The 13,260-nt window shown below is 36.1% G+C and overlaps 1 protein-coding gene across 1 annotated transcript; it reads left to right on the top strand.

Annotated features, from left to right (window-relative positions):
• Positions 1-455: 455 nt before the first annotated feature.
• On the top strand, positions 456-3,056 carry LOC131159893 (expansin-A6-like). Its single transcript, XM_058115106.1, has 3 exons — positions 456-961; positions 1,242-1,557; positions 2,373-3,056. The coding sequence occupies exons 1-3, from the start codon at positions 814-816 to the stop codon at positions 2,680-2,682; spliced, it is 774 nt and encodes a 257-aa protein (XP_057971089.1). The 5' UTR covers positions 456-813; the 3' UTR covers positions 2,683-3,056.
• The last annotated feature ends 10,204 nt before the right edge of the window (positions 3,057-13,260 follow it).

Genomic DNA, 13,260 nt, shown 5'->3' with positions numbered 1-13,260 from the left:
TCTGAGGAATAAATAAGAAAATTATTTTCATTGTTTACCTTTTAATGATCTATAAAATTAATTTTTATGCATTGATTTGATTTTTTTCCTCCATTTTCTTGATAACCAAACATGAAAAAATGGTTTGCTTCGAAATTTTCTTTTGCATAGCATTTGATTAAATTAATCGTTTTATGATGTGAAAAAATGATAGCGATATTTTCTGAATTGTCAATTGCGACTAACTTTAATAATCATCCAAACTTAAAAATATAGAACGCAATAAATTTTATTTTAAAATTAATTCGAGAGAAATGTAATCCAAATATAGTAAGAAATATTGATGGTAAAAAAATAAATAAAGAACTAAACAAACCCTACATAATAGATTAGTGCATGTATAAAATTAATCCCTTTTTGACTTGCCCAATAAGGACCAATTTTCTTTTTATGGTATGCCAATTCACGTCCTCAATGGTTCTCAAGCTGGGCAGCTCCCCTCCAGAGCCCAAACGCGTATGGATCTGTGGCACTGCCACGTGCTTCTCATTCAATGGGGCTTGCATTTTTGGTATGAAAAAGTAGAGAGAGAGCGAGAGAGAAAAAGATGAGAGAGATTAGATCTGAGAGAGAGGGGGAGAGTGCAGAGCAAACGCCATTAATTATATGGTAGTAATTTCAGACCCCTGTTCCTGTGATTCTCACCCCACCCCCCCCACCCCCCCCGGTGCCCTTCCTCCATAAGTACCCCCTCTCCGTTCCCCCTTCTTCCCCGCAATTCCACACACAAACCCATTTTCTCAGCCTTCCTCTCTCCCTCTCTGTCTCTCTGCAATGGCGTTTGTGAACCTGTTCTTCTTTGCTTCACTCTTATGCTCTTTAGCAGCCGTTAAGGCCCGCATCCCCGGCGTTTACACCGGCAGCTCGTGGCAGAGCGCCCACGCCACCTTCTACGGCGGCAGCGACGCCTCTGGAACCATGGGTACGTACTCCCACAACCCATACGCATTATTAGTACTCTTTTGTACTCTGTTCTTGCTGCGGGCTACCGTTTCAGAGCTGATCTCATTGTTTGAGACGGCGATTTCAGTGGTTAATTTTGTGTTCTTTACCTTTACTGTTGTGCCCTCCCGCTCTGTCATGTGTCCAACCAGATCGATCTCATTGTGTTTTTGAATGGCGATTTCAGTGGTTAATTTAGTTCTCTTTAGCTGTACTGTGTCGAAACAGATCTCATTGTGTTGTTGAAATGGCGGTTTCAGGTGGAGCTTGCGGGTATGGGGACCTGTACAGCCAGGGGTACGGTGTGAACACGGCGGCGCTGAGCACGGCGCTGTTCAACCAGGGGCTGAGCTGCGGAGCTTGCTTCGAACTCAGATGCACTGAGTCGAAGTGGTGCAACCCCGGCATGCCCTCCATTCTCGTCACCGCCACCAACTTCTGCCCCCCCAACTGGGCCATTCCCAGCGACAATGGAGGCTGGTGCAACCCTCCTCGCTCTCACTTCGACCTCGCCATGCCCATGTTCCTCAAGCTCGCCGAGTACCAATCCGGAATCGTCCCCGTCAATTACCGCCGGTGAGTCCACTCCCTCCTCCCCCTCTTCCTCTAATCTCCTCGCTTTAAAGATTCCGTCTTGGAATTTTCAGTGCGTGAGTGCGTGTCAAGTCCTTTTTGTGTGTTTCCTTAAATGCCCATTCCCCCTGTTTATTTACTTTCTCGCGCTCTGTTTGGTCCAAGAGAAACTGGAAAAATGATTTGTTGTGTACTGGCGGAGTGGACTGTGGGGTTCTTGGATTTCCCGGAAAATAAACGGCCGAAATGTAGAATGTCCAATAATTTCTCAATCTTACCATTTCCCCGAATTTTCTCGCGAAACAAACGCAGGCCCACAGACTCCGCGCAGGCCTAGTTTTTTACCCTAGGCTAGTAGCCGGGAATCCCTTGCGGCTAATGCTCGATTATTCTTAAATGTCCAAAAAGGCCTTGTCACACTAACCAGTTTGGAGCACGCACTGAGGGCACTATGGTAAATTCAGCTCCCCCAGCTCACTAAACAAATCAAGGGTATATCCGTAAATTCAACAAAATCGGAGGGTATTACCGTAATTTGAAGCGCCCGGAAAAGAACTTTAACCGGGAAGTCAGGAATACGGACAGATTTCACGTTTCCCCAAGCCCATGTCGGGTCAAATTGGCGGTGTGCTCGGACCACCCTGTCCTCGGGCACGCACCCGCCCAGGCGCATTCATGTTGAAAAATGGGCACCACATTTTGGACCATTCTCCCCCTTAAATTACGGAAATGCCACCCTTATAAAAGAAAAAGATTATTAATTATTATTTCCTTATTAATAAAAAATATTAATATTATTTATTGTTCTTTCTTCGTAGGGTGCCATGCCGAAAGCAAGGAGGAATCAGGTTCACGATCAACGGTTTCCGTTACTTCAACTTGGTTTTGGTCACGAACGTCGCGGGTGCAGGGGACATCGTGAGGGTGCTCATCAAGGGCACGAACACGGAGTGGATGGTGATGAGCCGCAACTGGGGTCAGAACTGGCAGTCCAACGCCGTTTTGGTTGGTCAGTCACTTTCCTTCAGGGTCACCGGCAGTGACCGCCGCACCTCCACCTCCGTGAACGTGGCGCCCGATAACTGGCAGTTCGGGCAGACCTTCTCGGGCAAGAATTTCCGGGTCTGATCCTCTCGGATCCTCAGAGTGTTTTTACCGCGTTTGGCTTGCTTCGTTTTTCCTGGGGAAGTTGAATGCGGTAAAAAAGTTTAAAAAAAAAAAAAAAAGGTGAAAAAAAAAGAGTTAATGAAATTGGGCTTGGGGTAGGGATTATTTGAAAGCAGGGTCAAAAGTGATAGGCAGAAAATTTGAAGCGTTGTGGTAACTTTTTTTTTTTTTTGTTTCTATTTTGTTATTTCCGGGTCGGTTGTGTACTTTTGTTTTGTGGGTGGGGGTTTTTATTCGGGTCGGGGCTGAAGCGGCTGCAGGAAAGAACATGTGGCCCGCAGCTCTTATTATATATTTTCATCATTTCCATATAATGAAATATAATATTATATATAGCTGCAATGTTTTAATTTGCATTTATTATTATTATTGTCATTTTTTTTTTCGAAATAAAAGGAAATTATCAATCCATCCCAAAGGGAAAAAATAAAAAAAAAAATAAAAAGGAACAAAGAGTGAGCCCAGTGATAAATTAATTCTTGTGACAGCCTTATGGTTAACCTTAAAAATGGCAGAAATGGCGCACTATTTTTCTAATCTGCAATATTATATTATACAAATAAATTTTTTATACATAATTTATTATATAAGTTATTTTTTATATGAGCTTGTAAATCCAATGAAAATTTATCATCTCATAATTGATTATAAATAGAGTTATATAAATTACAAAAGATTAATATTATTAAAGTGAATTTAGATCATTGATTAATTTGTAAATAATTGAAATAAGAACTATTGAATGCAAAATTTATTCCTCCAAATATATAAATTATGTTTACTAACATTTCAAATTTTTTATTAAATTATTATAAAAAGAAAATAAATAAATTCCTCTTTCTTAAGTTTGACTTTTCCATTGGTGGGATTATTTTTTTTAAATGTAATCAATGATAGATTTCATGAAATGTAAAAGATAATCTATTTAATTAAATGATATATATTTAGTATCAAATTTTTTTTTTTTTTAAATCTATTGTTCAATTTATTGCATGGAAAAAAAAAATGTTAATGAGTTTTTGACTAGTATTTAACTAATCGTAAAAGGAAAAAGGCAAAAATTTGGTAGTCTTAAGTGACAAGTTCTGAAATGGCTAACTATACTTTAATATTCTTTATTTTGAAAGGTAATTTCTATTATGTTCAATGAATTAGATCTTATCTAAATGTCCTTGAACCTTTTGTTATTTCAATGGAATATCATTGAACATATTTTCTATTCAAATTGAATGTCATGGAGTCTGTCTTGTCTTGTTCAATCATTACATTATTAATTTTTGAATAAATTGTTCTTCAACTTCATTCTGAAATGATGTATTTGTTTCATTCAATTATAAATTGGTTTGGACAAATAACTAATGTACAAACTATTGAACATTAATATTATATCAGAAGCGATAATTAGTACAAAAATGTACCTAACATTTTTGGTTTGTATGTTTCATGGGGAAGGAGAGAGATATAGACAATGAAGGAAAGAGTTCAAAAGCGCGGGAAGATTACATTGACAGAAGAGCACACTACTGTGTAGGATCCACTATTGTGGTAGCCATAGTAGATCTAGAAACTGCATAATCTTTTCATTGATGTGAAGATGTCCCAGATATAGGACTTGTACAAAGTATGGTTGTTACAAATTTAAAAGTATTTAAATACCAAATCAAAAGATCCTAAACTATCATATACAAATAAATATTCAAGTAATACGATTGAAGAATCCCATGCTAACACAAACTCTCGGGTATCAATCAATCTTCAACTTGTACAAATTCTCAGCAATTCAGCAATCGACCGAATCATTGACAGTTTTAGCAAACTGTCAACATTTTTCTCTCAAAAATGTTTCTGTCTGAAACCGTCTATGTAACCATCAATGGGAATATAGAAACCATCGACGGTTGACTGTAAAACTACACAATTTCCTTTATACACTGCCTCAAGATAGGTGTGCCATCAATTAAAGCCAATCTTGATGCACATATAGTGAAATTTCTAACGTGATATAGCTTTATTCAAGAGGTCTGCAAGCTGATTGTGGGTACTTACATGAGATACTTCCAGCATACCTTTGGTGACCAGATGACAAAAAAAATGAAGATCAATAGCAATATGTTGCATTTGTGAATGCATAACAGGATTAAGACTCAACTGAGTAGCACCTATTATCACAAAATAAATGTGGGGGTTTAGTAATCGGAATACTAAGTTCATGAAACAATGAGCGAATCCAAACAAGCTCGGAGGTGGCTGAAGTAAGAGCTCGATATTTTGCCTCAGTGGAGGAACGAACCACAACACATTGCTTGCACATGCTCCAGGAACTAGGATGATCACCAAGAAAAATAAAATAGGCAGAGGTGGAGGATCTGGTATCCCTATCACCGGCCCAATTTCTATTAGAGAACCCTTGAAGATTAAGATTCCCAAAATCAACATAGCTCTTATTCCATGTCCCAATACATTGGATGCTCCATCAGACAACATGACTTATTCATCTTGACTTTCTTTGATGGCTCTGCCATATCGATATCCTCATCTCGAAATTCAAAGTTCATTGGTTGATAATTTTCAACAGCCTTATCTGCTAAGTATTTTGCTACTGCACTTCCCTTTATAACTTTCCTTACAACATAGACAATATCATACTCTGTAAGTAACATCTGCCACCTGGCTACCCGACTGGTCACTACTGGTTTTTCAAAAACATACTTTATTAGGTCCATCTTAAAAAATAATCACATAGTAATACATGGCATATTACCTCAATCTGTTAACAACCCATACCAAAGCCCAACAAGTCTTCTCTAAATCTGAGTACTTTGCTTCACATTCAGTGAACTTTTTATTCAAATAATAGATAGCTTGTTCTTTCCTTCCTGATGCATCATATTGTCCCAATACACATCCTATTGAATTCCCTAAAGCAACTAAGTACAAAATAAGTGTTCCTCCATGCACTGGATCGAGAAACTAACATGGGTGGACTCAAGAGGTATCTTTTAATACTTTCAAAGTCTTGTTGGCATTCCTCGTTCCATTTTTTGGGATTATTTTTTCGCAAAATGTTTAAAATAGGCTCACATGTAGTTGTTAATTTGGAAATTAAACGAGCAATATAATTTAACTTCCTTAAGAAACTTTGAACCTCCTTTTTTGTTTGAGAGATCGACATTTCTTGAATAGCTTTTATCTTACTTGAATCTATCTCAATTCCCTTTCCATTTACCATGAACCCCAACAACTTTACCGAAGTCGCACCAAATGTACATTTCTCTGGATCTAATCTGAGTTGATACTTCCTTATCCTATTAAATAGCTTCCTCAAATTTACTGTATAATCTTCTTTATCTTGGGACTTGACTATCATATCATCCACATATACCTCCATCTCTTTATGCATCATATCATGGAATAATATTACCATAGCTCGTTAATATGTTGTTTCTTTTTTCTTTAACCCAAATGGCATAACCTTGTAACAAAGGGTTCCCCATAGGATAATGAATGTCATTTTCTCTTTGTCCTATGGTGCTATCTTTGTTTGATTATATCCCAAAAAATCGTCCATAAACGAAAAGATGGAATGCCTTGTTGTATTATCAACCAAGACATCAATATGTGGGAGTGGGAAATTATCCTTTAGACTAGCCTTGTTTAGATCCCTATAATCCACACACATCCTGACTTTTCCATTCTTTTTCATCACAGGCACACTGTTAGCCATATATTCAGGATACTTAGCCACCTCTAGAAACCCAATCTCAAATTGCTTTCTGACTTCTTCTTTAATTTTTAGCAACATTTCAAGTCTCATCCTCCTTAACTTTTGCTTCACAGTCTTACTATCTAGGTAAATGGGTACCTTGTGTGTTACTATATCTATATTCAATCCAGGCATATCTTGGTATGACCAAACAAATACATCAATGTATTCCCGCAACAAACTAACCATTATTCTATTATCTTTGTCAAATAATAGTGCTCTAATTTTTATATGCCTCGGCTCCTCTTCAGTTCCCAAGTTAATTGTCAAAACAGGATCCTCACTAGAAACTGCTTTTTTTTTTTACTTTAATTTCTATCATTCTTAATACTTTAAGAGGTAAATCTACCTTTTCCTCATGTACCTCTGCCACATTGATTATATTTTCAAAGTCAACTTCTTCCTCAAGGTCATTAATGCTAGTAACGTCATTTCCAGTTTTTATGTACGAAACACAAGCAAAACCAGACAATTTTTGGAAAAAGTTATCAAAGAAAAATGCAATGAGATGTGACTAAAAATGCACGTTTGTTTCATAAAAATTTGAAAATGACTTAAAATAGAAAGAAAACAAATGAGGTATTGTCCCCTATAAAAATATTTCAAATTATACTGACTCGGCCATCACTGAGTACTTGAACATTCGCCAATTATGTGCCTGCTGAAGCGAGATATACCCAATTGAAAACTAAGGTGTAGTCCCAAAAGGGAGGGAGAATTGGGTTTTTAAAAGTTTTTTAAAAATCTTTTTTACTGATTCACAGCCTTTTGTAAATTTAGCAAACACACAAGAACAATTTTTTAATGCTTAATTATACCAACTACAATCTTCACTCAATATTAACAAAAGCCAATGATTCTTAATGAGATGCTTTCAACAATATTTATCAATCAACCAGTCAATCACAAGATACTTAACCAATTATATGAGCCACAGCACTTCCTTGATTCAACATTTGCAAAACTTAGCTTAGAGTTTAAATAAAGCCCTATATATATAAATATTGGTGCACTTCTTTTTAACAAAGATTTCTGCAAACGATTAATCAAAGTACTCCCTTTAAGGTTTCTGCAAAAGATTAAACAACGTACTCTCTTAAATTAAAAGTTTTCTCAATCTCAAACTTTCAGCTTCCTGTTCTTAGATACACAACCACACAATTTATACATGCAAAAAAATTAAAGAGTAAGGATAGAGAGTGAGATCGAGTATTTACGAGGTTCGACTTATACCCAGCCTAAGTCCTTGCCTTAGGCAAGACCACCTAAGGATTCGACTATAGCATTCCTTTATGGGCGGAACAAACCATTACAATTCCTCCTTCAATTAGGGTGGAGCCCCCTCTCTAAGAGATATCCCACGCTCGGTACAACGATCCAATAAACCTGAACTGTCAAAGAAAACAAGGAAATAAGAAAAGATTCTTGTGTACAAGAGATGCTCTCAAATAGAGCTGGTTAGTATAAATATAGCATAGCTAATAATTCAAAGTAAATATCAAAGAGAATTGAATTGAAGCTCAAAGAAGAATGACCGGGATTCTTCTTTTGATTTGTATCAAATCTCAGAAGATTTGCTTTCTAGATCAGTGATCAAAGACTCAGTTTATCTCAAAAAATTCTCTATAAGAGTATATGTACAAGAGGGCTTTGAGATAGAGTAAGCAATATAGCTTTGAAAATTGATTTTCAATTATTGTTATTAATTTGATTTGAGAAACTATGTATTTATAGGCTCAAAAAGTGTTAAATTCGTGTTGCCCAAGTTACTTGGAGTGTTTCCCAAGCTTATACGAAGTTTGGAGAATAGGCAACTCGAATTTGAATTTTAAAAAACTGTTTTAAAAACTAGTCGTTCGAGGGTCAGTCGCCTGATCCTTTTGAACAAAGTGAAATTTTTAGTTTAAAATAGGGTTAGACGCTTGAGGATTCAGGGGTCAGTCGCCTGAACCTTCACTACCTGTTCAAAATTAGTTCAGGAAAATCTTCAGTCACTTGAGGTCTAAAGCTCTGTTGCCTGAACAATTATAAAAACTATTTTTGAGGTTTGCTTCCAAAATCCTTTAGCCATCTTGCTTTGATACATTTTTTAAAATTATTTTTCGAAGTTTTCAAAGTAAGGTCTCTAAGTCCATATCAACCCCTAATGAGCTTCAAAGCATTCAAAATGATATTTATAATGGAGTACTCACATAAGACTTCCTAAAGACTTAAAAACTCTCTAAGCTTGAAGTCTTCATGTATTTCTTTGCTTTGAGTCATCTTTCCCTTAAGTTTGAGTATTCTGTAAGCTTCCACATGTTTTGAACATCTTAGTCCTCTTGAGCTTTTCTTTTGATCACCTTGTTGATGAAGTATAGCTTTATGGTACTTGTGATCTTGGACTTTCATTTCTTTGAACCTTTTCAACTTTGTCATACTTCTTGAAATATCATCACTTAAACAATAACTTGTTAAATTAATCTTTATTTGTTATCATCAAAACAAGATTCGAAAGCCATGTTAGGCCAACAATCTCCTCCTTTTTGATGATAACAAATAAGGAATAAAGATGAGAGAACCTTGATTAGGCTCCCCCTTACAATAAGCATACCTTTTAACAATATGTAAAAAATGATGATTTCAAATATAAGTTCAAAACTCAATAAGTCATAATCAAGTATTATAGCTCATTTCAACATACTTAATATTAAGATATAGCTTATATCAACATACTAGTATTAGTTAAAGTATTATCTCAAATAGTTATAGCTTATGCTTATGTTGCTTATATTCTCATTTCAAGATTATGTGTTTCACATGTTTGCCATGCTCTCATGTTCTCATCTTTGCTTTCTAAGATATCTCTCCCCCTTTGTCATCAAGCAAAAATAAAAAAGGAGCATAGTCATAAGGAGTCTTAGGAAAGAACATAATAAACATAGTCATATAGTCATCAAAGAGTACAAAACATCATAATCAAGGGAGTTACAAGCCAAAGATAAACAAAGCAACAAAAAAAAAATAGATCCATGGATATAATGGCAATGCAACACCAAAAAAAAAATCATTCATCATCAGCATCATCATCATTATCATCATCATCTTCAGCTTCTTCTTCATCACCCTCCTCACTTCCTTCTTTAGATTCTTCATCAAATGAAGCATCACTACGAGGGACGGAGCTGGTATCCATGGGATCAACACTCCGAGATGAGCTAGCCCTATACTGCTCTATGCGAGTAAGGAGCTGGTCAAGTGAGAAGTAAGTAGTGTGGAGTGAGATACATTCTCCTGAAGTGATTGGAGACCTGATCGCATATCTTTGCTGAATGTAGTGAATTCATGGTGAACAGGTACAAACCAAGAAGTAGTGTCAGCTGAAGGTCCTTGTTGCTGATTTGAAGGTGGAGGAGGTACATCTGCTGGCCTTTGTGGTCATCCTATTTTCAAAAACCAACTCTGCTCATGTTTTTCATATCCCATTTGTTTCAGGGTTGTGGAATTGAAAAGGTCATACCGTGTACGCTTTATGAACAGCTTAGTAGGGGTAGTAACATTGAGGTGAGCAAAGAGAAGGTTAAAAACACCACCATACAGAAGAGTGACTCCACTAGCTTCTAATTTTTCCCACATCCAGTTCAGAATTAAGCTAGATAGATCGAGTTTCAACCCTTTCAGTAGACACCATAACGCAAAAAAATCTACGTAGGAGAGGTGATCATATGAACCAGCTTTTGGTAGGATGTTGTTTGTGATAATTTTTTGAAGTATTTGAGCTTGAAGGTTCAGCTGTTTGTACATTGGAGGATGGCAAAGTAAACAGGTTCCTCTACCATAATTATTGGCAAGAATTCATCGGGAGTGAAACCTTGCTTTAGAATTCATGTTTGAGCAAATGATGGACACTCAAATTCTCCTAGGCTAATATGCAAAATATAAGCTAAAGTTTGCGGAGATAAAACTATCTTCTCTCCCCTAACCTCAGTGGTTAGTACATTTTCTCCATGTATCATATTTGCATAAAATATTTTTACTAGGTTCAGATATAGGCCTTTGGATTGATAAGCTACAAAATTCTTCCAATCAATATTCCGAAACATTGGCAGGATTTTTGAAAATTCTGAATCAAAGAAGGAGGTATCTAGAACCTTACCAAAAATTGGTTCTGTAGAATGAAGATGAGATCGATATCGATGCTTTGATTAAGGATTTGTGAGCCACTGTTCGATGTCATTATCATCACTCTTTGAAGAAGAAGAAGCTCGATTTTCCGTAGTTTTGGTGGGAGGCATCTTTGACTTTGGAGGATCAAACGAACCAGCCTAGTGAAACCCTAGAAACCGTGGGAAAAGGTGTAGGAAAGTGATTGGGAGGCTTTGATTTGAGGGATTTGGAGCTAAGAATAAAGGGAGATCAAGAGAAGGAGGCTTGGGTGAGTGATGGAACAGTGGTCAGTAGTCTGAAGTATGAAAAGTTAGGGTTTTTCACACTTAAAATATATAACACCCGTCAGGTCAGGTGCATGAAGTTTTGGGCTCAGTCGCCTAACAATTTATAAAATGAATTTTTCAACAAGAAGTAGCACATCAATCACCCAAGGTCTGAAGGCTCAGGCACCTGACCCCCCATTTTCTTTATTCGGTTGATTGAGGTTTTAGGCTCCGTCACTCTACCCTCTCAACTTTCTAAAAATTCCCTTTTCACTCAACATGAAATCTTCCTAAATCACTTCCCTAAATTGATATAAATCTTTCTTTGGGAAGAGGTTTTGTGAACACATCCCGCCCATTGATCATTTGTATTTATAAATTCAAGTAGTGCATCTTTGATGTCTTATATCAATATGTTTGGTTCTTGAGTGTGATATTGGATTTTTGGAAATGTTTATTGCACTTGTATTATCACACTTAATTAGTATGGTTGAGTACTAATTAGTATATTTATTGTTTCATATAGAGTGTTTGTGCACAGCAATTACCGGCTGCAACATACTCAGCTTCAGTGGTTGATAAAGCCACGAAGTTTTGTTTCTTGGAAAACCAAGAGATAAGAGTCCATCCTAGAAAGTGGCAAGTCTCACTTGTACTTTTCCTATCAATCTTATAACTTGCATAGTCCGTATCTGAATAACTAATCATTTCAAAACCAGTGTCCTTAGGATACCATAGCCCTAAATCAATTGTTCTTTTTAAGTATTTTAGGATTCTTTTAATGACTAATTGATGGGATTCCTTAGGAGCTGATTGAAACCTTGCGCACATACATATGCTAAATATTATTTCTGGTCTACTAGCTATTAAGTATAACAAACTTCTTATCTTCCCTCGATAGTATTTCATGTCTACTGATTTTGCTTTTTCATCTTTATCAAGACTGATAGAAGTACTCATAGAAGTTCCTATGGGTTTACTACTCTCCATGTCGAATTTCTTAAGCATGTTTCTTATGTATTTTGATTAATTTATAAACGTTCTGTTTTTAGCTTGCTTTATTTGTAAACCTAGGAAGTAATTTAATGCTCCCATCATACTCATCTTGCATGCACTTTGCAAATTCCTTACATAATTCATCATTTGTAGCGCCCAATATAATATCATCAACATAGATTTGTATGATTAGCATGTCTTTGTTTTTAGTTTTAATGAATAAGGTGTTATCTACCTTTCCTCTTAAGAAGCCATTCTCTAGTAATAATTTGCTCAATCTCTCATACCAAACTCTAGGAGCTTGTTTTAACCCATATAGTGCTTTTATTAATCTAAATACATGATCGAGGTAGTTTATGTCCTCAAAACCAGGAGGTTATTCTACATAAACTTCTTCATTTATGAAATCATTTAGAAAAGCACTTTTTACATTCATTTGGTATAGTTTGAATTCTTTATGTGATGCATATGCTAACAACATTCTAATAGCTTCCATTCTTACTACGAGGGCAGATGTCTCATCGTAGTCTATTCCTTCATCTTAATTGTATCCTTTAGCTACAAGTCTTGCCTTGTTTCTTACTACTATACCGTTTTCATCCTTTTTATTCCTATATACCCATTTAGTTCCAATTATTGAGTGGTCATCAGGTCTAGGAACTAATTTCCATACTTTATTTCTTTCAAATTGATTCAATTCTTCTTGCATAGCTATTATCCAAGAATCATCGCTTAAAGTTTCTTCTATGTTTTTAGGTTCTTCTTATGATAGATATGCATAGTGATTACATAAGTTCTTCAATGATGATCTAGTAGATACTCCTCTAGTAGGTTCTCGTTAGCTAGTTTTGATAATAAATCCATACTAGCATGACCTATCCTTCTATGCCATAACCAACTTGCCTTATTTATAGTTGCTAAGCATGTAATGTTTTGAGATTTTAACTTTTCAAAATTTACGCAATATACATTGTCGATTCTACTAGTGGTGAATAGAATAATTTGTTTTTCTCTATCTTCAACAATACATTTGTCTTGTTTGAAAATTATATCAAATTCTTTGTCACTCAATTAGCTTATGCTTAATAGGGTATGTTTTAAACCATCTACTAATAACACATCATCAATGGTAAGGGAAGGTTCTTTACCTATCTTACCGATTCCAATGATTTTTCCTTTTGCATTGTTTCCGAATGTAACGTATCCACAATCTTTTAGCTTTAATGAGGTGAACTTGGATTTATCCTCAGTCATGTGCCTAAAGCACCCGCTGTCCAAGTACCATTTTTATTTAGATGTCGTTGTCATAAGGCAAACCTACAAGAAGGGTTCAATACGTTACTCTTAGGTAGCCGAACTTTCTTAGGT

Source organism: Malania oleifera, chromosome 7, assembly GCF_029873635.1.
Source record: "Malania oleifera isolate guangnan ecotype guangnan chromosome 7, ASM2987363v1, whole genome shotgun sequence".
NCBI classification, from domain to species: Eukaryota; Viridiplantae; Streptophyta; class Magnoliopsida; order Santalales; family Ximeniaceae; genus Malania; species Malania oleifera.
This window is presented reverse-complemented; position numbering and strand designations above follow the sequence as displayed.